Source organism: Rhinolophus sinicus, linkage group LG12 (genome assembly GCF_036562045.2).
Source record: "Rhinolophus sinicus isolate RSC01 linkage group LG12, ASM3656204v1, whole genome shotgun sequence".
Taxonomy (NCBI): Eukaryota; Metazoa; Chordata; class Mammalia; order Chiroptera; family Rhinolophidae; genus Rhinolophus; species Rhinolophus sinicus.
The window spans coordinates 49,331,378-49,358,499 of NC_133761.1; the positions used below are offsets into that span (position 1 = coordinate 49,331,378).

Consider the following 27,122-nt stretch of genomic DNA (forward strand, 5'->3'; position numbering starts at 1 on the left):
GATCAAATGGACATAGATGTGATGGATAGGTGTCCAGTTGTCCAGTGTGAGTGGTGATGTTCATGACTGGGATTGAGGATGTAAACATAGGAAAAGACTTGAATAAGTGGACATACAGCTTCATTTATTCCCAGGGGGCAGGTGGATATATGTGTTAGACATGGCAAAGAGGTCTGAGATGGAGGCTGGGACATCTGATAAGCAACGTGATTATTGAGTGCATGTGGATGCTTAGGGAAAGTGAGAAAAATAGATCCAGGGATAGAATTCTAAAGGAGAATGACATTTATAGGACGGACAGAGGAAGAGAAGTCCCCACAGGTGTTAGGAGTTAGATAGTTAGGAAGAAAACCAAGAGAGGCCGTTACAATGGAAGCCAGAATTAAGAAGAGTTTCAGAAAGGAGGCAATGATTATAGTGGTACGTGTTCCTGGATGGAACATTTTTTGGGGGATCGGCATGGACAAAAATCAATTTTCTGAGCTTTTAACCTTTAAGAAAAGTGAGGAAGTAGAAAGGCACAACTCTGCAACAATTTTAAGTTATTGTGGACAACTACAACTGATGCATAATTGTTTGACTTAGATTTCATCAAAGTCACTATAATTTAGCTCATCTCTAATTTATGCCACCATATGTGATGATTTTATTATTGTACATGTGTTATAAAGAAGACTAATTGGTTATCTCCAGATATTGAGCATTTATTTGTAGTTTTTGTTAAATTTTATTTTGTGCCGCCATATTTTTTTTTTTTTTTTTTTTTAGGTAGCAGAAAACAGAAGGTAAGAAAGATGAAATAAATGAGATCACAAGGGAACATCATGCTTTGCTATTTGTCAGAAATCAGCACACTCCTTTTAATTTTTCCTCTTTCTTTTTGAACCCAAGTTGTGCTTCGGACAAAGTATGCATAAGAAAATCGTGTTACTGAGCTATGAAGGACCTTGCATATAGTAGATTGCCTTTGTATGTGTGTGCACGTGTTGAGGTTGCTCGGAAGGAAACAGGAGCCTAGCTCTTTGTCATTGGCCTTCCCAGCCCTTTTCACTCATATGATGTATTTTGATAAGGGTATAATTTAAAACTTCAGCATAAATATTTTATTTTTGGTTGAATGTCAAATTTTAAAAGGAAAAGGTATTTTCTCTCTATGTTATTAAAAAAAAATAAAGTCTCTATTGTGATTTTATGAGTAAGAAATGGCTAATAAGATTTTCATTAGCCTCACTCTCCATACCTTTACCCTCTTTCCCCAAACATTTCTTCCTTAAATGAAGCGTAGTAAATTATAGCTGAATAGATCCAAGATGGAAATGCATAAATCTGTAACCACATGCATATAATTAAAAGGGTGTTGAAACCTCAAATCTTATATACAACTTTTAGTATTGGTAATTCTATGCTTGAGAATGAAAAGATGGTGAAAGCAGTGGATATTAACTGTACCAAAGACTGAGAAGTCTGCTAGAAGTACTTTTTTTTTTTTAAATCAGAAATAGTAACCTTGGTGCCCTGTAAGCAGTGCTCCATATTCAGAGTGAGCTTATTTGGTGTTTTATTTTTTTCCTTTTCTGAACATATAATGAAAACTTTTTTAAGTGATGATACACGTATATAATGAATGTTTTTGTTTGAAGTACTCTTTCATTGACCATTTAGAGTTAAAAATGAAACATAAATGTCTTTTAAGCAAATAACTTTTTACTTGTTTTCAGTATACTAACAATATTAGGCATTAGCAAAGAGTTAGCCAAAGCCCTTTTATACCCTATGTGATTTTAGTTGTATAACACTTTAGGAGCAGCCATTGTTGTCACCTTTTACAAAAGGCTCAGAGAGTTCACTACTTGACTAAAATCGTAATAGATGGCAAAGTCATGCTGGCAACAAGACCTTTTATAAGAGGCTGAAGAAATACTTTATTTGAATTTAAATCTTGTTATAATATAGTTAGGGATTCCAAGAGGTAGTGAATAAGACAGTTGTGCAATGTCAGATGATTGAAACCATAATGCAGATGAAACTGTATGAGATAGTCAATTAAACTCAAAGGTCACCAATATCAGAACTGGAAAATAGGAACACTTCTCTATTCATGCAGTATGAGGTCAGACAATGAAGTTTGCAAACTCATCCTAGAAAAAGTGCTACGTACCTCACTGCTGAATATCACTACAGTCACCTTGGAAGTACTCCCCTTGGGAAGCTACGCACTGACGCCAGTGCCTCATCCACCCTTCAAAGCAAATTTGGAACTCATTTTTCTGGAATGGCCATCAGAGCTGTTGTCCTACCATGTTTCCCCGAAAATGAGACCTAGACAGACTATCAGCTCTAATGCATCATTTAAAGCAAAAATTAGCATAAGACCTGGTATTATATTATATTATATTATAGTAAAATATGATGGGGTCTTATATTAATTTTTACTCCAAAAGACGCATTAGAGCTGATAGTCCAGCTAGGTCTTATTTTCGAAGAAACACGGTATTACCCTCAAAATCCTGAATGTCATCAAAATGTCTTCCTTTCAATATTTCCTTTATCTTTGGGTAAAGAAAGAAGTCATTGGGGGCCAGATCAGGTGAGTAGGGAGGTTGGTCCAATACAGTTATTTGTTTACTGGCTAAAAACTCCCTCACACACCATGCCATGTGAGCTGGTGCATTGTCGTGATGCAAGAGCCCTGAATTGTTGGCTAAAAGTTCAAGTCGTCTAACTTTTTCACGCAGGCTTTTCAGCACTTTGAAATAGTAAACTTGGTTAACTGTTTGTCCAGTTAGTACAAATTCATAATGAATAATGACTCTGATAGCAAAAAAAAAAAAGGTTAGCAACATCATTACAACAAGTTTGTGAATATAATTGTCAGACCTCATATACATGCTGACTCCATGCACCAGATAGACAAAGCTCTTTCTCTTGATATATCGATAAATGATGATTCCATTTGGATTTCATTGTATCCTTCCGGTCACTCCTAACATTTGAGAAGCATGTATTTAAAGTGAGTCTTCTGAACAGAATAGTCTATATCACCACTCCTCTTTGAGAATTAAGTTTCCGATAGCCATGGTCATTCATTCCGTTACTGTTGATGAAAAATGATCAAAGAGACTCTCAGAAGTGACTGGAATTGATTATATATATATGAGAGTTGCTAAAAACTGCCTCCTGCATATTTCTACTTGGATACTCCCACTGACACCTCATACTAAACATCTCCATAAATGTCTCTCATGCTGTATCCTCTCTCAGTACCCAGTATTAATAGGTTCCAAATCAGTATTTATTTCGTAGATGAATGAATGAAGGAATGACTTTGTTAATTCAACTCAAGTTCCTCAGACCTTCTACCTCTCCTGTATTCCACATCATTGTGATATCACACATGTGTTTGTCTAAGATGGGCACTTTGGCCTCATTGTTTCCTTTCCAATGAATGAGTGAAAGAAATATTTAAATAATGCATCTATTATAAAATTGAGGTATATAAAGCAATGTAAGTCTTCTCACTATTAACCAATGATGATTCCAGTTGGATTTCCACTATTTTAACCAATGTTATATTTCCTTTCTATCCTTCCAGAGATAATTTGTACATGTAAGCATATTTATATGCATGTAGACCATTGTATTTATTTATATTTTGCTGGTGAACACATACTCTACATGTTTTTGCCGCTTTTTCATTTGTATGATGAAATATTTTATATTTATGTGTGTATTATATGTATATAACATCAAATATTTTATAAAATGAAAGTTATATATAATTATTTTATATGTATAGGAGGTTTGACAATTAAGTTCGCAAACGTGTCACTCTGTGTTTACATTGGCTGCACTGTACAAACAACTCAGTAAGGTTTCATAACCTTGGCATATCAGTGTCTCACAGCTATGTTCGTGTCGACATGTGGCGATGTCTTGCTCAGTGGCATTCATTATTGTTATTGCGTGTTTTTGTGTGCTGTTGTGAGAATGTCTGAGCTTGAATTAGAGCAACAAACAAACATTAAATTTCTTGTTAAAGTTGGCAAGAATGGAAGTGAAATCAGGGACATGTTAGTCCAAGTTTATGGGGATAATGTCATGAAGAAAACAGCAGTATACAAAAGGATTAAACATTTTACTGAGGGGAGAGAACGCGTCACTGATGAAAAGAGGTCAGGGTGGGCAGTAACAAGCAGAACTGATGAAAGCATTGCAAAAATTTGTCAATTGTGTGTGAAAATTGTCAGCTGACTGTGAGAAGCATAGCAGACTAAGTAAACATCGATAAAGAGTTAGGAAAATCTTAACTGAAAATGAGAAAGGTGTGTGCAAAAATGGTCCCAAAGGAGCTCACCAATGAACAAAAGCAAAGAAGAGTCGAAGTTTGCAAAGACCTTTTGGAGAGGAAAGATGATGTTTTGGGTCGTGTTATCACTGGTGATGAAACATGGGTGTACCAATACGACCCTGAAACAAAGCATCAAAGTGCACAATGGAAGTCAGCCAATTCTCCATGACCAAAAAGTTCCGTCAGTCCAAATCAAGAGTCAAAACGATGTTGCTAAACTTTTTTGATATCAGAGGGATTATTTAGTATGAATTTGTACCAACTGGACAATTGGTTAACCAAGTTTACTATTTGGAAGTGCTGAAAAGGCTGTGTGAAAAAGCTACACAAAAACGACCTGAACTTTTTGCCAACAATTCATGGCTCTTGCATCACAACAATGCACCAGTTCACACAGCATTGTCTGTGAGGGAGTTTTTAGTCAGTAAAGACATAAATGTATTGGAACACCCTCCCTACTCACCTGATCTGGCCCCCAGTGACTTCTTTCTTTACCCGAAGATAAAGGAAATATTGAAAGGAAGACATTTCAATGACATTCAGGACATCAAGGGTAATACGCCAACAGCTCTGATGGCCATTCCAGGAAAAGAGTTCCAAAATTGCTTTGAAGGGTGGACTAGGCCCTGGCATCAGTGCACAACTCCCAAGGGGAGTACTTCGAAGGTGACCGTAGTGATATTCAGCAATGAGGTATGTAGCACTTTTTCTAGTTCGCAAACTTAGTCGTCAGACCTTCGTACACCGTTTTGCTTAAAGATGTGGAACCTGTTGATGACATTAAGTGAGGACTTACTGTATCTTTCTGATATTTATATACATGATTATTCACACACCTCTCTCCTCATCTTAACTTCGTCTTGAAGGGAAAAACTATATAATATTTATCTATATATGAGCCCTAACAAAGTTTCAAAACATACTGGACACTCAAAGTTAGGCTGAAACATTGTAACTTTAAATTATGTGACTTTCCTTTGTTTCTAGGACTGGAATGCCCTAGCCTTCCTACTATAATTCAAGCATTGTTTTGGCAAGTAAAGTTAGGCAAAAAAAAACACATCAGGAAAAGTTTTCTGGTTTTTTCAGGTTGAAATAACAAGCAGTTTCTTGATAATCTGAATCTACTAATTAGAACTAATTGGCATTGCATTTAATATTGAAAGCATTTGCATATTTTTAGTTAAAGGATCATAGAGTTTTTTTTGTTTGAATGATCCTAATTTAAGTTCATCATGGAATTAATAAGAAGGTAAACTTGATTTATCTTCTTCAATAACGTAGTTGTTACTTGGTTAAAAAAAAAAAAAAAAAAAAGGGAAAGAAAACAAAAGACAAAAATTGCCCTGAACATGTCATTACTTTCACGTTGCATTAACGAAAGTCTGTGAGAGATTTGCTTAGCCTATAGATGGGGGTAATGTATAGGTTTTGGGTATGATTTGATATAAAAAAATTAGGTGGAGTAAATCATTTTCCATTCAGAAAACAGTTCTTTTACACTGTATTTTCTACAGAATGTAAAACTCATGTGTGTACATCATGTTTTGCCATGTCTTTTTCACTTTGAGTTGACAATGAAGATTTAGGAAGGAATTTTCCTGAGGACCACATCAGTAAGTACATCGGGCCAGGTGATAATAGCGCATGGCTTACTTATATTTTAGCTTTGGGCCAAAAACCACATATAGCAAATTTCTGAAGTATACATCATTTACTATTGTGTGTGTGTTTCTTGAGTTTTTATAGCCAGCACCAATATATTATGTTTATATACACCTATATTTCTAGGGACACAAATAGTAGGCATTTTTATACACAAGTTTGAAATACCACTCAGTATTAACTAAAAGTCAGTTGCGAATTATTGCAAAGGTCAAGTTGTAATTTTATACTATGTAGATATTAGCTTTCTTCCTCCCAGAAGTACTTCACACCATTTGTTTTATTGTCCTAAGAACATTTGCAGCATCAAGGAAGGAATGCATCCCGGCTTAGTTTTCTCTTTTGCTATCTAAGGAAAGAAATCCGGATATTCATTTCCTGTCTGGATATGTATAAACTACCTAAATTTGCTTGACTTTGGTTCATTGTCAAAAGAAGCAGTGTGTTAAAAAACCTCAAAACCAAAGAAATATATCTGCAATTAAATGACTACTTTAAATGACTCAGAAGAAAGGCACTGCATCTGCCTAACAAATATCCCATACTGGCCGCACTTAAAAGCAACTCAAATGCACATTCATAGATAATTATAAACAAAAACTAGTTAACACTTTAAATAAAAGGAAAAATAGCAAAATTATTTAGAGCCTAGACAAGTAGATGAAAGGGTTCTAAGTTGCTTTCCATCTGATATTACTCAAATGCAACTCTGTCTCCAATTACCTGGGAATATGTGGTATTCCCTCATGAAAGCTCAAGATCAGAAAGGGCGTCCTTTCCATGCCTCTGCTTGCTCACAGTCATTTGGAACAAGTTTAGCAGAAATATTTACCATTGCAAAAGAGTCCGGAGCCAGACAAGCTACTGCAGACACTAATCACTGGGTCAAAATAGTAACTTAGTAGGACAGCAACCGCCAGAAAATACTTGTGGAGGCTGAGATTTGGGGGAGGAAGTATCAATGCTTTTGGAGAAGACACTGAATGCCAGTGTGCTGAAACAGAAGCATGAAAATACACTATTTTTAACCAGTGGCATGTTTAGGGTCATGGGACCATCCATACTTATGATCCCTGGTAGAATTGCACCTGAAAGGAGATCTTATGCCCTGACCCTAAAATAAATAAATAGATGGAAATAACCACAAACTACATAAATAAAGGCTGCCTCCTAAAAGGTTCAGTGTTTCTTATATTGTATGGTTTCAACCACAGGCTTCCTCTGTCTCAAATTTTGGATCTCTAGCTCCTGAGATTTGGGGGGCAAATGGAAACCCTCACTACAACAACAGTTGCAATATTCTGATTAATATCGAAGACCCAGTCTGTCCCTGAGGTGCAGCAATTGATTGATCAGCTTCCTCAAGGTTCATTATTTCTTCAGTGTTAGGTGTTACTTCTGTTAAAGTGAGTTACTGATACTTTCTGGAGATGGTCAGTACAAACCATTTTTTTCACTTTGCCTTCTGTCTTAAAACTGTGTTGCCCTTTCCTTCCCTCTACTGGTAGTAGAGAATTGATTGTTTTATCTCACCATCTTGATTGTCACTTGTCTCTGTTTCAAACTCTGTTTCCAGTATAGTCAATCTCAGAACATTTTCTTGGTAGTGGTGCTCAAAATCAAGGTATGAATAGTTACCCATAGTATGTATGGGATAAAAATGATATGCTTTAGAGGAGCATTGCAATCTTTTCAAAAATCATTTTATCTTTGGGATTTGGGTAGTTTCTGCCTAAGTGTACAAAAAGCACTGTCATCTCCCTTGTTGCAATTTCATTTACTGCTGTGTCTAGGGTGGGGAGGCAGGGAACGGTCTAAGAAACTGTTTGCTTCTGCTTATGCTACTAGAAGCATTGAGAGTTCTTCATTATAGCCATATGAAAACAACAACATATACAAATTAAGTAGAATAAAAAAGAAAAGATCTTAAATATATTTCAGAGTTATTCACTGAGTTTTGTAAAGGTCTTTGAGCCTACTGTGGTATTTCCTGGCCCACAAGTTCTTTATATTGTTGTAAGGAGGCACCCTTGTTTTCATAGTACATCAGCCTCATTCCGAATCCAAATTCCATCTGTAATAGAATTAAGATCATTAATGCTCCTACAGTGAAAAACGTTTTGCGTTTTGAAAGCAACATATACCAATTCTTTTTTATGGTAATCGTAATATGAAGAGGAGTGAAAAGACAGACAGGTTATCACCACACACATCAATTGGTGTCTACAGGCATATCTCAGAGATACTGCAGGTTGGGTTCCAGACCACTGCAGTAAAATAAATAGGGCAGTAAAGCGAGTCACAATTTTTTTTTTTTTGGTTTCCCAGTGCATATAAAAGTTATGTTTACACTATACTATAATCTATTAAGTATGTAATAGCATTATGTCTTAAAAAAGCAATGTACATACCTTAATTAAAAAATTATTGATAAAAGATGCACTCATCTGAGACTGGTAGAAAAAGGGCACCAGTATACTTGCCTCATGTAAGGTTGCCACAAACCTTCAAGTTGTACAAAATACAATACCTGTGCAGCACAAAAAAGCGAGGTATGCCTGTGCATTATTTACTCTTCATGAAAAAGGAATTGTTAACCTAGTTTTCATGATAGAATCAAGTTATCAAATCAAAGTGATTATCAAAGATGTTAAAATCTGGCACAGCTTAGTGGCTGTCAAGAATTCATACCCGGGTCTGCATGACTTTGAATCTCATAATTCTAGTCCCAAACAGTGGCCCTAAGGGGATCCAAAAATGAGAGGCAGAGAGGGGTAAGAGCACCTTGCCAAGGGAGTGTAGCTTTTTCATACAAGGTGTGGGAGAGGCCGTTGTTCCCAGAGATGGGAAGCCAGGGAGTCCTTGGGCAGAGGTGTCTGTTCGCAGTCACACAGATGCCTGTTGAAGATGGTCCAGGCGTTTTGGAAGGCTGAGACACAGAGTCTGGTGATGGATAACAACTTGAAAATCACTGCGAACCAAGTCTTGTGCCTGCTTGTCTATTTAGAATGCTTTGTTAGCTTTCCTGTAGTTTCCATTATCATGAACGACTAATAGTCTTGCACCCCCATTTGATACGTCAAAAAAGAAATGAGCCATGTGCTATAAAGAATGGAGAAATTAATCTTACTTGAAGCAGAAAATTGAAATAGTTTGTATCTCTTCTCATAGAGTTTGTTTAGCATATTTTAATATAATAAAGTTTACTGATAGAACTTTATTTATGTAGGGAAGTGCTGCTAAAAGTAACACTGGCTTTTAAAACTAGTCACAAAGCTGTCGGTACCGTTAGAAACTACCCGAAAATAATTTTTATATTTCTGAAAATATAGGTCAGGGAAAAAATAATTAACAATAAGATATTTAGATATAGAAAATAACCTTATTTCCTATGTCCCCTTCAGCAAAGCCATGCTCAAAAAGCTGTGTGTGTAACACAGATGGCACACAGCCTGCCAAAGTTTTTACTCAAACTGAAAAACACAGTTGGTGTAAGAATTTGGTCATTGAGCATGATTAGCTTGGGTACTTTAAAAGAATGGCGGAGTTTGTCTTCTTTTGTTCCTAAAGATATCTTAGTTTTCACTAACAATTACATTTCATTTTAGTTTAGTAGATTTCATCTTCACTAATTGGAGAAACCAAATTCCACATTTCTCACTAAGTTAACATCAGAAGTGTGTTTATTACAGTTGTGACAAAAGTGTTGATGGTGTGTTTATCAAGTATTATGTTGGAAAATGATATCTCATTGTTCTCAGAAAACTGAATTGCACCCTAACTTTTCACAGAGATTTTATTTCTAAGATTGCCATACAAAGGAAAATCTGTTCAGCTCCTTGCGTGGTTGATTCTACATCACTTTCTTTGATCTCTCACTTGACTATTTATCAAAGTTGATTACAGTTTGAATACATAAATCCCCTTAGCTTCAAAATCATGTAAAAATATGGATAATAGAACATTTTAAAGCATTCTTTGTAATTCCAGTTTGGTTTTATGATTATAATGTGGCTATTAGATTAGGGGAAAGGGTCTGATTTTATGTTTTGTTCCTTCGGTAAAAATCAATCTTCTGCCACTTTAGATTAAAGTGTTTTTTCAGCCAAACTTGCCCACTCAGTGAAGCAAGAGCTGTTTTATTACACATCAAAAGAAACCATTATGAACAAGTGAATCTCATTTCATTCTACTGTCCACAATTTAGGTGCTTATGCTTTTTGAAAAGGTCTAAGAATATGCGTTCTTTATCTGCGTATAATGTTGAACCACAATAAAATAGCAATTGATGTATTCAGTTAAACATAATTATGTTTATATTGCTTTAAGAATTGCCAGAGCTTGAGGTGCAACATTTTCAAAGGACATTTATTTAGTCCCTGCTAATTATTGGCGACACTATACTAAATATTTTTATGTGTTAACAGATTAATCTATTTGCCTAATATTGCATAGTTAATTTTAGCGGCACAGTCAGGGATAGAACATAGATCTGTGGTATTTCATTCTAGTGTGTTTTAAATTTCATAAACCATGTACTTGATTCTCCTAAAGTAGTCCTTACATTTTCTTCCAATCTGAGTCTTAATTTCTGCATTTTACAGAAGAAAAGAAAAAGGATGCAAGGACCGTTGGAAGAATGTCCTTTCTAAAAATGAGATGAATTGTGGTGCTTTGTTGTTTTCCCTTAAACAAACTTTATGTGGCTCTAGAATTGCTTCTGGAAGCAAACCATTTTTATGTATGGCATCCCAGAGCAGATTGTATAAGACAATATGTTCATGTTGGAACCTTTTCAAAGTAAAATCATGGAACATGTTTTCTAGTTTCTGATATGGCTAATGATTGCCCTGTAAATTTATGTAAACAATCTGAAGTACAAAAAGAAAAAGGGGGAAAAAACCCCTTCTGTTTCCAGCTCAAATGATCCCTTTTAAATTCTTACAATTCTGGCAAAGAGTGACAGCATGACACTCGATTGTGGGTTTGCAGATACTGTACAGACCTTCAAACAAACGCTGTCTCAAGGTTGTAAAACATTAACCAGCCCAAGCTGAACTATTGTGTTTTAAGTATTGATAGAGACACTTTGACAATTCCCAAGTGACCATGGGTTTGATTTTGTGCAGAGTTCCAATTTTTTATAATTAATTTGCTCTGCTCCACTTTGTCTTCTAATTTCTCCAAATGGCCACAAGTATGACCCAAAGGGGAATGATTATAAAAAGACAACTTCTTTCACTAGTCCCAGCTTATTATTATTATTATTATTATTATTATTGTTTACTTTTTGTTCTGTAGCTCAAGTGATTTTCAAGATGCATCACAAACCATTAGGGAAGCATGAAATCAATTTAGGGGCTTACAATTAGCATTTTAAAATCTAATAGACTAAAAGTAGAAAGCATTGCATGAAGTAAGAGTATTTTTGAAACTTTTCTTGTCAAAAATATTTCTGTGTATATGTGTGTATGTAGAATAATATGTAAATTCCTAGAATTCTTACGGATCAAAAATGCGAAAGTCACTGCCATACTTATTTTATGTAATGGAGTTCCTATGTTATTTAAAATTTTTTGAAAACAGTGATGTGATCTCTTTCCCAGATTTGATCTTCTTTGGGTTTGTGTCAGGGTACCATTTTTAATTTTTAGACAAAAATGATAATGACGGCAAATAAATGGGTACATGATCACCTCCTCACTTTCAATTACTAGAAAATGTTGATTAGTGCTTTTCTTGCACCTCTAGAAAAATCTTTGATCTGTTCCACCATATAGTATAGTTGGAGAGCACTAATGAAGAAAATCATGTACCATTTCTGTTTAGTTTTTTTTTACTTGGCTTTTGTGTCTTTGCTTGAAATAATTATTTTCAACTAGTTATCAACATTTGATTTTTGACAAACACAATAGATGTGAATATGAAATTAGCTAGTATTTTGTTTTCTCAGGTTACTGTGACTGACTTAAAGAACTTACTTAGAAAAAAATAAATTACCTATACTCTAAGAATTTTAATTGATTATGTAACTAACATTTTATCTGTGTCAACATAATAGTATTAACTTAATGAAAATTAAATATAATCTATTCAATTATATCTATTCACAGATTTGAAATAAGTTTCAGGTTGGAGTACATTAGAATTAATAATAATGAATTAAAATATATTTCATATTACTTGGATCATATTTGCTTGAGTTAGTATAACTATTTTTCCTTTACTTTTCTTGCATTTTCAGCTAAAGTTGACCAAGAGGCAGAGGAAAACTCACTGACAGAGACTCATAAATGGTAAGAAACTAAGTATTTTCCTTTAATATTTCTTCTCAGAATAGTCTTATAAAGTGCTTAGTATGTTTCATCTCAAGAACCAGTCATTAACTCAATTTTTATTTTCAAGCATGAAAGAGAAAAAAACTAATGTAATAATGTACTTTAATTCCGCACTGATTTTCTGTATTTTACTTTTATGAGTCTGAATGATGTATAACCCTGTTAAGTATCAATTATTGTGAATAGCTTAGCACCTTCACATTTGAAAAGGATTTAGGACTGTGGAAATAGAAGAAAAAGGAAGATAGCAAGATCTGTTTGGAGAAAAAGGGTGAAGGGTTTGGTTATAGGACATTATTGCATTTTCACATTCAAAAGTAGGGTCCAGGGAGGAAGCCATGAGCTTCCCTTGCATGTACCTTCACCCCTGGAATGGAGATTTGCAGTCACGGATGAGCGTAGAAAAGTATCTCAGAAATCTCCCTGCTTCTCTGCCCCAATTTTGCCCTCTTCTTCTTTCTGTCTGTTTTAGTTGGGGTTCACCAGAAAACAGAACCAATAGAATGTATGTGTATGTACATATATGACTGAGTGTGTGTGTGTGTGTGTGTGTGTGTGTGTGTGTGTGTACAGAGAGAGAGATGTTGATTTTAAGGAATTGGCTCATGGCAGGCTAGAAATTATGGCAGGAGTTGATATTACAATTTTGAGTCTGAAAGCATTTTTGAGACAGAATTCCTTACTACTCGGGGAACCAGTCTTTTTTCTTAACCCTTTTGACACGATGGTTGGATATATCCGAATGAATATTTCCATCTCCTGACAGCAGATGGAAACTTCCAGAAAGGAAGTTTAGGACAACAGATGTACATTTTCCTATATTTTTGTGGTTTTTAAGAATGAATAACAATAGGAAACTTTTATACATAAAAATAATGTTGTTTATGTACAAAGCAGCTCAAATTGTTATTATTAAATACCTAAAATAGTCAAAATATCAATGTTTTGTGGATTTCTGATGACATTTTGGAAAAAATACCATGAAAGAGTTAAGGTCCTCAACTGATTGGACAAGGCCCACCAACATTATGGAGAGTAATCTGCTTTTCTGAAAGTCTTGTGATTTAAATGTTAATTCCATCTAAAAATACCTTCACAACATCTAAACTGGTTACCATAGCCTAGCCAAGTTAACACATCAAATTAACCATCGCTCTCTAAAGAAATCTGATTACTCTCAAAATAAAATTTTGCCATTACTTTATTAGGCCAAAATCTGTGAACAACTGTTACATCTTTTGTAGTTGGTGATTTGGTACAATATTGCACTCAGCAGATTGGCAAAATAATCGGCCAGTTTCTATGAAAAGCAAAAACGGGTCACGACCTTAAATTAACAGCAAACAGAAATTTCAGTTGGTTGCATGAAAGAAATACTGGCTAATAACAAAATTGTTAGTAAAAGAGTAATTTTTTATAATTAAACAATGAATGCTGAAATTCCAAAATAAAACTCAGAATAATGGGTCAGATAAAACATTTCCTCAGAGTAATGAGTGTCTAGACCATTTTCGCAGTGGTGCTGCATGACCTGGGCAACAATCAATGGTCATGGTGTGTGGGGACACAGTGTCTTTTGAGTCTGAATTCTGCCCCTCGTGTGCCATAGCTCTGTGGTTTTGGACAAATACCCTAACCTGAATATAACTTTGTAGGTGAGAATTAAATACTTCATACCTAGTAAGTAATCAATAGATGTTAATTGCTATATTATTTTTACATGATCATCATAATCAGAAATTACAAAATATTTGGTGGATAAGTAGAAACCGGAGTCAGCTTTTGGGCTCAGGCCATGTATTTATTTGTTTCATGTTCCTCGCTGTTTCCGTGGAGTATGGCGCGGGGACGCCTGCCATGGTGATGAAGCATGGATTTTATATCCGATCCATATTTCTGCAACTGTTCCAAATTGCTGGCACAGTTTCTCCAAGGATTCACCGTAACTTTTGAATCAGTGTCCTTATCTCTGAAATAAGAGAAAAAATGCCCACATTGTTAGTAGGGGGAGATAAGTTCACAATAATTAAATGATATGTTAAATATATACGCATATACTTACATATATATAATATAACACCTGCCTCATAAAGGTTTTTCAAAATCTCCTTCTCTTGTAATTACCAAAATACTTGAGCTTAGGAAACTGCCTTCCAAAATGAACTCTCTTCCCAACAAACAACCATTTAACTGGAGAAAATGATATACAACAATCATTTAACGTTTCTAGAAAGTGTTCTAAGGACATTCAGGAAATGGAGAGTCATTCATCCAAGAAAGTGTACAAAATCTTGGTAAGAACCACGAGAATCTGTGGCGTCAAACCACAACCCATTCTTTCCGACTCTGGCTTATAGACCTAGTCCAGGGGTCTAGTCCAATCAGGTGCCTTCTCCTACGCTCCCAGGCTGAGGCACCCATTTCACCCCGGGTCAGAGGGCTGCCAGCATTGCTCACCCCTCCAGCTGCAGCTTATTGCAGAAGTTTTAGATAAATAATGTAGAGAGGACGTGTTTCTTTCTCCAACCCAGCCCCTACTTGTAGGGTGGAAGCTCTCCCCCAGCGGACTGTTAGGGCAGGTCCTACACCAGGAAAGGCAAGCCAAGAAGCCTAGGGTCTACGCACTTCAACTCCTGCCTGTGGAGCAGGAGTTCCACTCCGGGGCAAATGCCCCACTTTTCCACCTCTAGCTTCAGACCTCATGCAGGGCCACAGAAATCCTGCCCAGAGGTCTGCAGCTTTGTCTGAAGGGACAGAGAGTACTGCCAGCTCCGGGATATAAGCAGCAATAAGCAAAATGGTCAGTTGGAAATGTAACAGAGGGAACTAGGGAGGAGACAGCCAGGAAGGCCCCTGCTGGGATCACATCAACACTGGGGGTTAGGAAGGTTGTGCATAAGTCAGCTAGGCTGCACTCATGAGCGATTGGACCAGCATGGAGCAGGTTCAGAAACATTCCCCAAGCTGCCTGCGGATTCATCAGCAAACGGAAGAGACCTCCCTGGCCCTGGGGCCTTCAGCACAACCTCTGACATTAAGCTATTGTGACTCAGGAGGGAAGCTCCTAGGAAGCTAGACTTGAAAACAAACTGTCATACATTCCTGGCTGTCTGGAAGATTGTGCCTACCTGCAGTCTATCTGATAGCCACAGAATGCGGGTACCAGCATCAGCTGAACACACTGCTTCTCCTAGGGCTTTGTACTCAAGCAGGCAAAAGCATTTATTCTTGACATGCTGAGGGCTTTCACTCTGCCAGGCTGGCAGGCTCCTCTCAGGCAGGTGAGGGGTTTGACCCAGATTCTAGAGTCTCAGGTCTCCTTCCCAGCTATGAGTGCTTCGCCATTCAAATCACCCCATTCCCAGCAGTAGATCTCCAGATGCTCTCTCTATCTGTGTAAACTTCTTTGGAACCCAAAGCCCCAGGCTTTTATGGAGTTCCTCCTCTTTGTGCTTGAATTGGTCAATATCCCTCTACCCACCCCAGCCACCTCCAAACAGAAACAGATTTAGGGTCAAATGCACACACTCTCACTCTCTATTTGATCTCTAAATATTTTAAGTTGTCTTGGCAAGGCCCTGGAGGAGAGGAGCACCAAGGATATATATTCAGGCACATATGTTCTCAGTCTTCCATTCCTCTTCTTTTTACTTCATTATAAGTTATTGTGATGTTCTCTGTTGCATATTGCCATGCCAGCTGAAATCCATTTTGGAGGTAAGATGGTGTATAAACAAACTGATTCTACTTGGTCTGCATGTTTAAAAACAAAGCTGACCATCCTCGTTTTACAGCTTTCCATTAGTCCTTTGACCTTGAGGTGGGAAATACACATTGAAAGCATCCTAATCAAAGGAATTTTCTTGTGAGGTACATTTTTTTTTTATCTCACTAATACTATTGCAACCCAAGACATTTTAGTTTTATAGAGATCCAGGGACAAATTGGTGACAAATGTGTGTGCTTTAACTTTTAGAACTGGTCGAGAGTCATTTACAAATAATTGTGATAGCTCCGTTGGGCTATTAATGTGTTGAGGATCGTACAGTGACTGGACAGACTTTTCTGTACCTACAGAGACCTCATCCTTCCTTCCATCTTCTAGGGTTGTAGGAATGTATTGCTTTGTACTTTGCAATATGCAGTTTCCTTAAGTATGGCTAGTGAGAGGCCTTACTAGAAAAGCATACTCATATGAAAATGTTTTGTAAACGGCACAAACTCATGTCATCACCTTTCTTCGAAAGGATTGATGCTCATTTGTCTTTACATTTTAAGTACTTTAAGGGAAGGAGGGAGGGAGGGAGGGAGGGAGGGAGGGAGGGAGGGAGGGAAGGAAAGAAGGAAGGAAAGAAGGAAGGAAGAAAGAGAAAGAAAGAAGGAAAGAAAGAAAAGAAAGAAAGCCTAGGCTTTTAGTCCATTTAAAATGGATAAGCACTTTTATCAAGAAGTTAATTAGAATTATTTTCTATAGTAGAATATGATGTGTTTTTCAGATTATCTTATGATTTCGTAACTAAACATATTCAAAAGTAACAATGGTTAGTATATTTTGTAAAATCAAATCAGGTCTTTTTTCATATTCCATTTGTTAGCATAACAGTTTTATGTGCTAATTTTGTCTGTTTATTCATGCATTTTTGCTATTAATCTCAGAAGTGGGACTTTGAGCTCCTGTTTCACATAAACAAAAATATATAGCTTTTGGATAAATAGTTTAACTGAACTCTTTAATTCTCCCAGAAAGTGAGATGGCTGAGCAGATGAGTCTTGAACCAAACCCAAACCCAATACAAATTGGATGAACATATTCTCATCTTCAGATGATTTCATTGGGCAAGCCAAACTATCATATTGTATTACAAGACAGATTTCAGTGAGATCTTGTTAAGATTGGCTGTATCCCACTGAATGTGTTTATTTCAGCTTCTGCTCTTCTTTTATTTTTAATTAGCATTCATGGTTTTCACAATTGTGGAAAACTATCATCAGACCAAATATGATTGTTTTTATTTTCCCACAGAATTACTCAGTGTCTGTGTCAGCTCACAGGCAGAGAATGTAGAAATTTTAGATTCGGCTAATAAGTGGCCATTCTTTTATATCTAAATTTAAAGAATAACAAGACTGGGCATTATACAATTGACTTCTGACACTCAGAGGTTCTTATTTATAAATTGTGGCTAACTTCATGTTTTTCTTAGAATGTCTTCCATTTCTTTAAATTCCACAGGTAAAAAACACATTTTGTAGTGAAACTGGCCTTTGAGATAGAAAAAGAACAGATTTGATTTTGACATCAATAAAGCATATAGAAATTACCAAAAGTAAAATTTGGATTATCTAATGTAATAGTTTCAGTGTAAGTTATCTTGTCAGTTAATTTAGGTGGTGTTCTAGGTAAAGTACATCAGGCTGAGAAAGGTATAATTAACTTGATTCATTATCTGTGAGTAATGGAAAACAAAGTAATTTGTACCATTTCTATTATTTTAAAAGAACTTTCGTTTTTCTAGGAAGTTTGTGACTTTTCCTACTGATGAAAACATGGGTTAAGAGGTGTTTGTTATTTTTCAACAGAGTATATGTGCTTCTGAAATTTTTCCATAAAACTTTTTTTAAAACATGTTTCAAAAATGGAAGTCTTAAAAATTTTTTTTCCAGGAGCTAAAAACAACTAAAACATAAGAATGTAACTAATCTTTTAATCATAATACAATAGTAAATTTGTTGAATAGAGAAGCAGTTAGCACAATCATACTTACAGCATTAAACGAATGTGCTTTATTTTGGCATTATGATGTGATGAAGGTTTGACTGTATAGTTTTAAAATATACTTAATGTACCTCATTGTACTCATTTTATTTTAATTCTAAGAGGTAATACATTAGTTCTCCTCCTCCTTCATTTAATTTAAATAACAGCAAAGGCAATTGCAAACAAGCAATAAATAGTAAAAGGCAATAAGTAGTAGTGGAAGAAAGTACATTTGTGAAAGAATTTTAAATCACACATTTAAAAAAATAAATACTATTTCTGCATGTAATATTGCTTGAGTGGTATTTTACCAAAGCCAAGATTGCATAACAAATGAGTTGAAATGGAAATTTTATCTTTCATGCAAAATAAAGATAAAATAAAGGAAAGAAACAAAGGAATGTTGGTTCCAATTGTTTCATATAGTATGTAACTGTTCATTTGTCATGGGAGAGAAAATATTTAATCAGTCCTGAAATGATACACACATACTTTATCATGTTTAGTGACTTTTAGAGTGTCAGTTTGTAAAGTGTTTATCCAAGGAATGGACTTCTGGCACATGGATAAAATGAAAGTGAAATGTTTAGTTCATGATAGGCATATTTTCCAGAATCTTTCTGAGTAACTATCCGGAGATGAATAGAAAGACTACAGGTCTGTGTTTATCTGGCTTATGCTGGCAGACCAGGCAGACTCCAGCCTGGTATTAAAACCGAAGTGACATGGAATGTCTTTGCAGAACCCCCAAACAATGACATCATTCTCTTAACAATATTGATAAAGTAAAACAAAGTTGGAGTTTGTTATTTTCCAATTTGAATTTCTCAGTTAACTACTTTGAATCCCTCCTCAGAAGAAGAATTATCATTTGGAAGCCCATTGGAGGGAGGCTTCTGAGGGTCAATGGTGGAAGCTGTATTTCACGCCCTTCACTTCCAGGCCATGTGGTAAATTGTAGGTACAGCACTTTTCTTTGTGCAAAGAGATTTTTCTCCTGTAGCTGCATTGCTTAAACTTTCATAAAATCCATTGACACCCTTTGCTGGCCCTTGTCAGTTATAAAAAATATTCTGAGATGGTGGTCTCTACTGAACTTTCTTTTATTTGTTAGCTTTTGTGTATTCTGGATAGAAGGACTTTAGGACCTTTTGCTTCAGAGAGTTTGGTATGTTTCCTTTCAGTCTGGGTTAGAAATGAATTATAAAGAGAAAAAAAATACATCAAAGAATTTCTGCTCTTTTGCAAAGTTTTGTTTTAAAAATGGGAACGTTCTACTGTTATGTAGAGTCTTTCAGTGGTCCAAGGTTTTCAACATCTCCTCTCTTGCCTCCTCCTCCCCCGAATAACATCAGTCCATCTAAGGAAGCCCAAGGTCCCAATGCTACTCCTTGGTCAGAGCCTTCTAAGGAGAAACATTTAGCATATTTGCAGTGGAAACATACTTTAATCCCTCTAGTAATACTGTGGTGTAGAAATATGCATCTATACTGATTTTTGAAGGAGTAAGAATATTATTGGCATATAGAATCCTAGATTAGCATTAATAGATGCAAAAATAGATTTTACATGCTACTTCTAGAAAATTGCCAAAGCTTATTATATATACTATTTAATCCACTAAAACAGTTCCCAAAGTGATTGGGGATTATATTTAAACATTATGAAAACATATCCTTACAAAATAATTCATAAAGTGTTTTTGTAGTCGTTTCATTGTTTAGTAATAACATTGTCTATCTGGGAAAATATTCATGAATTGATCAAAATTCTTTGATTTGAGGATATCGAAATAAAGTTAAAGAGAATGAGAATATTTCACGTTGGTTTTCAACATTGGTCTAAAAACAGTATGAGAAACTAGGCCAGAAGTTTCTCATTGCCTTTGAGTTACTCACAGTCAAGAATCCACCAGAAAAAGAGCATAGAATGGAAAAGGCAGTAAGAAATCGGAAAATAATTTCAATAAATAGAAGAACAAGGGAACCGGAAATAGGGTATGATAAAGACATTACATGTATATTTTTTTCCTAGGGTGTTGTAAGTGAATATCTCGTAGAGAGTATAATATCCCATGTTCCTTTTTTATGACCAGAAACTTAGATTTTACCCTTTTAAAGTTGATTTTTTATCTCAAGCATTCAATGACTATTGAAAGCATGGTTGCACACTGGTAATGCAGGTACTTTGTAGTCGTTTATTTAGAACTTAAAATATAGATCTGTTAACAATAGAACCTGAAACTTGTTTCTGATATTCAAACTCTGAGTCAATATGTTGATTAATCAAAAGAAAAAAAGATCAAAATATCTTTGAAACCTCCAACTTTCTCAACTCTCTAAAACTGAGTTGCTTTTGCTTCTCTTGAAGGCTCTCAGATCCTCCAAGGGATATCTTAGGAGAAACAATGTCTTACAGGTTAAAATACATATTTTTAAAATATGTCTTAAGGACCTTTTAATTTTTGTCCTTACTTATGAATATAAAACATAGGTCTCATTTTTTTCAAAACTCAAGCAACTTGTCTCTCCTTTTGTTTACATCCAATATGTTCCTGGTTAGATAAGGATAAATTAAGATAATTTTCCAAACCTCTCAGCTTTATTTGAAATATGTGTTTTATCAACTCTGCTGTTTAAGTAGACAAGCCATGCTCTCAGATATAGGTTTACAGCAGTTCAACCTCACTTTAAAAGCAACCTCTATAGTTACAGCATGTATTTCCATAGGATGTTTTACATTTTCATACTGGTAAAAGTGATTTTCATACATAATACCTATAAAAAAATATGAGGTTCTATTTAAGTAGATTATGAGAATTAAGTTCCTAATATAAATACTTGGAGGGAGGGGAGAATCTCTTCCCTGCCCTCCCTAATAACTTGTACATGCCCAGGTATTCAACATTATAATATTTTTAAGCTTCATAAATTATCTTCCATTGCAGTATTTTAATAAAAACACCCAGATAATAAGGAAGACAAGTAGCAAGAGGTTAAATAGGGATAAATGTCTTTATTGGTTTGCTAAATCTGCAGTCGTTAAATATTACATTGATTTAAGACAATAGCAGTTTTTCAAAATGTATTATGTAGTTCAAGGTTAAAGTGTACTAGGAATATAAGGAAATCCATATCTGAGTAAATTTTTATGTTAAAATGTTTTTATGTAAATCGGTAGGCACAAATAATTACCCACTCTAGTACTATTTTGAAAAATAAAAAACAAATTTTGAAAGAAAAGTACATGTTAAAATCCAGAACTTGATAGCTTATTTCAAGTATGATGTTTAGCATTCAATGCAGAATAAATTCAGTGATGCTAATTATAAGATTTATAGGACAATGAGTGAAGCATAAGTTATCCTGTCTCCTAGATAATAGTACATAAATTAGTGAGAGAGAGAGAGAGAGAGAGAGAGAGAGAGAAAGAGAGAGAGAGAGAGAAGGCTTGCAGCTACCTGATATAAAAATCTATAGGTATAGGTGTAGAAAGGCATTTAAAAATTATTTCTTAATTCCATCCTAAAAAAAAAAAGACATGTTTAGGTTCCAGCTCAGAAGGAAAACACCATTAAGATTTTCTGTTTACAGTTTCTCACTGGGTAAATCTAGCAATCCAAAATGTTGACAGACAGTGACAGGGCAGCAAAATGAAGACGTTTGACATTTTGAAATAATGAAACCAGGTCTTAGAATTCCGAAGGGGAAAATCAGCCTCAGGTTAATGAGGTTTTGCTAAAAGTAGATCTAGATTTCTACCTTAGGTCATCAATCAAATAAATTACAAAAGGAATAAGGAAATACATTTCTATTATTAAAATATAAACTTTAACTAGAAGAAAATATTAAGAAATATTTATAGGGTTTAGAATGGGAAGAGGCTTTGCAAGCACATAGCGATAGAATATTTAGGTTTATTCTAGTTTATTGCTAACAAATTGCATAGGATACATAGCAGTCAAGTTAGTTTAGGAAAATTTTTCAAGTTTGTTTTTATCCTCATTTTTCCACACATATATTGCCTCCCTAGTTCATTTCACTTTTTATTAATTTTTATTTCTCTCAGAGTTATAAATGTAGACATAGTTGAAAAAGTCGATACCATAAGGCATCTAACAAAAAGCAACAGTCTCTTGCCCCACCCTTTCCTACTCCCTCTTACCATTTCTCTTAGCTATTTCCTTTGATATTTTCTGTCGTATTTCTCAATAATGTCCTTGTACTGCTATTTCATTATTTGTTAATTTAGCCATCATCTATTAACTTATAGTAATGGTAGATGAAGTTTTAACTCGCTCTTAATCCCCATCCCACTTTTTCCTCTTCATTCTTCTAACTTTTGTATTATACCTTTAGTTAACTGTTCAGTGTTTGCTTTAATATCAGTATTTCAGTATCATTCACTGCTCTGTCAAATTGTATGGGATATTGTTTCCTTCTTATGTATTAATAGTTTTAATTCCTTTCTTGAAGTTTAGAATTTTTTTAGTTGGTTAGTTTTCTCTGAGCCTATTTTTAATTATTCACAAATACTCCACCACACCTCCAAAAGCCTATTTTCCACATGGCCAAACATATCTAGTAATCTGACATTTCTTTTTATTTTCTTCTTTGAGTTCTCCATCCTCTTGATCCAATCTGCATAGGTTTCTTTGAGCCTGTTGCTCAGATATCATTCTGAAACTACTGTCACTACTCTCCTTTGTTGGACATCTCTTCCTTAGATTTTGTGGGGGTTTTTTTGTTTTTTTTTCCTATTGGGCATGCCCCACTTTTTGAAAAAGGGAGTACATCCTACAGTATGTATGTCTCAGGAAGGTTGTCTGTGAGATGATATTTGCAGACATGCAAGTTCTCAAAATGTATTCTTCTATCACTCCTAATTGATAGTTTGTCTAGACACAGAATCCTAACTTAAAAATCATTTTCTCTTAAAAAAATTGAAGGCATTGCTTCTTTCTAGTCTTCTCATCTTCAGGTTGTTTTTCAGAAGTCTCACAATATTCTTACTGGCAGTCCTTTGTGTTTGACTTGTTTTGTGTGTTTTTTCTTGTAGAAACGCTTAGGGTTCCTCTATTCTGGTGTGAAAGTACACCTCTTGGGCCTTGATGTGTGCCTTTTTAACTCTGCTGGAAAATTGGCGAGTTTTTTCTGTTTGTAATATTCTTCTGTTCTGGGGTTGATCTAGAATGTTGCTCCAGTTTCAGATGTGGGTGTCTAGGATGGAAAACTAAGATGGGGATAGGATGAGAAGTTTGAGGTATGTATAAGTCAACTAGGTTGAAATGGGGAATGTTTGGTTCAGTGTTTGAGTCTAAAATTCAAGGATTTGGCTTGGCAGGTGATTGCACTTTGTAGGTCATCAGTATAAACAGGTAGAAGCAGAAATCATGAGAAGGGATGAATTCACCCAAGGAGAGGCTGTTCACAGATGATCAGTGACCTAAGACCAACCAAGACCATGAAAAATACCACATTGGAGGTGCTAGTAGAGAAAAAGGAACTTACATTGCAGAGAGAAGTCAATTTAAAGCAATAAGAAGAAAAATAGGAGAGTGTTGTGATAGAGGTCTAAGTAAACCAAAGGTAGCAGACAATCCCAAGGATGATTATGATGTACATTTAAAATCAAAATATCTGTTTGTTTTCATAATGAGAAAACAATGTGTACCCTCATCAAAACTGGTTTTATTTTAATTTTACCCAATTTAGGTAATTGTGTCAGAAGCTATATTGCAGTAGGCTGAAGAAAGTAAAGATGTAGAAACTGAGAATAGGCTACTTTTTTCGGAAGGACAGAAAGAGAGGCTGGATGGGATATAGAGGGAGGTGTGTGTGTGTGGTCAGTGTTTTCAAGTCACTTTTGATTGTTAAACCTGAAGATATAGATATATTAAGGGCCAGAACTGGAGCAATAATCTGTTTTTTAGGGTAGACAGTTACTAATATTAGCCCCAAGGCAGAAGAAAGCTGATCTAATTGCTGGTGGTCATGAGGCGGTTTGAAGAATCATGAAAGGGGTTGAGGAACTGTAAGTGATGTCATGAATTTCAAAAAAGATATGGCTTAGTCATGGCTAAACAGTGGTTGGGAAGGGTACTGGAGGCTAAGAAATAGGGAGACTCCCTTTCTTTACTTCCTGAATCTGGGAGGGTAGGAGATGGAGATGTATGGATTCACTGAAGAACCTTTTTGGTGACATGGTGTCGTCTAGGTAAAGCCATGCTGTTATTAAGAAAAAATAGCAACATATTTTTTGGAGAAATAAGGCGTGGGGCCATAAATATGTCTTCCCAAATCCCCAAACATGCAGGAATCCAGAGGGCTTACAAATGGGTCTTATAGAGCCGGTCAATGGTGGGTATTATGCAACTCTAGTCCATGGGACACAGGTACAAGGAAAAGAAAGGGATTTGAGCTTGGAGGGGCTTGTACTTAGGAAGACAAGCATACCTATCATGGAGGAAGGGTAGACTGCAGGCTCATAACAGTCGTACAAGAACTAGAGAGAGTCCTTGGCTGATTGATTTTAATGGTGAATGCTCATAGGTTGACCATGGTGCTTGGTTCATCATGGGCAGCTTTAGCTCACCCTCTGCAACTTTGCCTCTTGGATTTGTTAGGCTTAAAATGGGCCTAGAAATGGCTGATAGAGGTTGGTCCTGATTGGCATTATTGGAGAAGAAGGACATATTTCTTCTGAGAGAAAAAGAATGGGAAAACAGTTGAAAAATTAGAGGGGTATCTTCAGGCCAGATAACACAATAGAGGAAGGATGTCAGTTATCCAGTGGTTTATATTACCTTACAATGGTGTCTCCTGGATGGCACTTTGTTTGTTTGTTTGTTTGTTTCTTTGTTTGTTTGTTTTAATCAAAAAGCATAGGAGATAGGCTCTACAGATATGGACTAGAAATGGCGTGACATTTTTTTTTCTAATTAAAGTTTATTGGTGTGACAGTGGTTAGTAAAATTGCATAGGTTTCAGGCATACAATTCTGTATTACATCATCTATATCTCACATTGTGTGTTCACCACCCAGAGTCAGTTCTCCTTCCATCACCATATAATTGATCCCTTTTACCTCATCTACTACCCTCTCCCCCCTTACCCTCTGGCAACCACTAAGCTATTGTCTGTGTCTATGAGTTTTTGTTTCTTTATTTGTTTGTCTTGTTCCTTTGTTGTTTTCAGTTTTATATGTGTGGTTTATAGACACAGTGGAATACTACTCTGCCGTAAGAAAAGATAAAATAGTGCCGTTTGCGACAACATGGATGGAACTTGAGATTATTATGCTAAGTGAAATAAGTCAGACAGAAAAAGTCAAGAACCATATGATTTCATTGATATGTCAGTCTTTATGTTTCAGACTGCATTAGTGTCTTCAAAAATGTTAGGAGGCCAAAGAATCTAATCAGCTTGCAAATACTTCTATGGTAGTTCTTGTTTTCCACTTCAACAACTGCCATGAGGCTCTCTGCTCGCTCTTAGAAAAAAAAGTATTCCACTCAGTGTGGCAATGCTATGCAGTTTGAAACATGCCAGGAATATCTTACAAATATTGTTGGGCTAGTGAAGCAAAGATTTATCCAAGCACTGAAAGTACATTTTTAAAATGCCAGAACTGTCTTTTTCCAGCCTCAGATCTCTGAGTTGACCTCAGGGTGACATTTAGGTTTCCATGGACTTGGTTGTGATGAGTCACTACTACACTACTCCTGACGGGAGCTTTGCAATGTTTGTATTGCCATTGTCACAAAAAAGAGATTGTATCTTCTGTACATGCTGTATCTATAACTAAGGTGAGAAATGGGAGGGCTTTGGGGACCATAGCCCACTGGTTCTCACAATGTTCCTACAAGGACTGGGTAGGGTAATTCATAGCACCCATTTTGCAGAGGCAGAAATGGAGAGAATTTTACTTCTGTTAAATTACTTTCTCAGCATCAGGCAGTGAGGTAGCACAAAACCAAGCATGGAATTCAAGCCACCTTAAAAGTTGAATATTATGTGTCTCTTGTACAACTGTAGGATTCAATTATGCAATTTTAAAGTCCAAATGAATGACATACTGGTATTTTAGGGATGTTTTGCTTCTGTTTAATTCTGCCAAATAATAGTCCATAACTCATTTCTTATCATGTTCCTGCCCTTCCTGACACTCAATAACCATGTCAGAATAAAACTAGCAATACATTTTAAAATACTTTGTAAATTATATGGTAAAATATAAATCCAAGGCATTTATGCTGATATTTGCATGGATATGTGCTGTTGTCACTTTTAACTATGTCAGTGAGAAATAAAACAAAAGAAACAAAACAGTTTGTACGCTCATACCAGTATGTTATTTTGACTCTGTTCGGAAAGCCTTACATCTAAAAGTGGAGCCCACCAGTAGTAGTACAGGTATTTAAAACCAATGGGAAATCGGTTATATTTCAGAAGAAATTGCTGGTCTATATGTCTATTCCATATGTCTACTGAAAATTACAAATGCTTTGGATTAACACACAGCATTAAAAAGGGTTTATGCCACATTGAGCAGGAAGCACCCAGTTTTGAAGAAATAGCTGGAAAAAAATGTTTGATCCTGAAGGTTCCACCTGACCTTGGAAATATAGCTTATTGTGCAATGGCTTTTATAGTATTGACTTTTACATAGTATCTCCACTGTGTGTGTAAAGTTGAAACTGTGAGCATTTTAGATATCTTAACTTCTAAGTGAAGTGTTATGTATGATACTCCAAGAACGTGGGGATAATGAGCATTTAATTAGAAGTAGGCTTGAATTTTGCAGTGTGATGCAGTAAATACTTGAATGATTAATATAGGTAAAGACATTGTGATAACCAGTATATGAACTGCAGAGTTTATTAAGGTACATCCCTGTCCTCAAAACACTTCCAACCTCAACGAGGCCCACAAGATTGTCCCATACAAGATACATTTCCCTCAAATAGTCTTTGCTTCATAGCTTCTCCAGCTTCCTCGAAATTCTGCTCTCC

At 35.7% G+C, this 27,122-nt stretch overlaps 1 protein-coding gene across 2 annotated transcripts in view; it reads left to right on the forward strand.

Moving 5' to 3' along the window:
* The window catches only part of FMN2 (formin 2), a 318,182-nt gene that overhangs the window by 239,666 nt on the left and 51,394 nt on the right, over positions 1–27,122 (forward strand). For both annotated transcript variants that reach the window (XM_019746843.2, XM_074316783.1), the window contains one exon: positions 12,258–12,309. In XM_019746843.2, the coding sequence (XP_019602402.2) occupies positions 12,258–12,309 (52 nt within the window). The remainder of the gene's footprint in view (positions 1–12,257; positions 12,310–27,122) is intronic.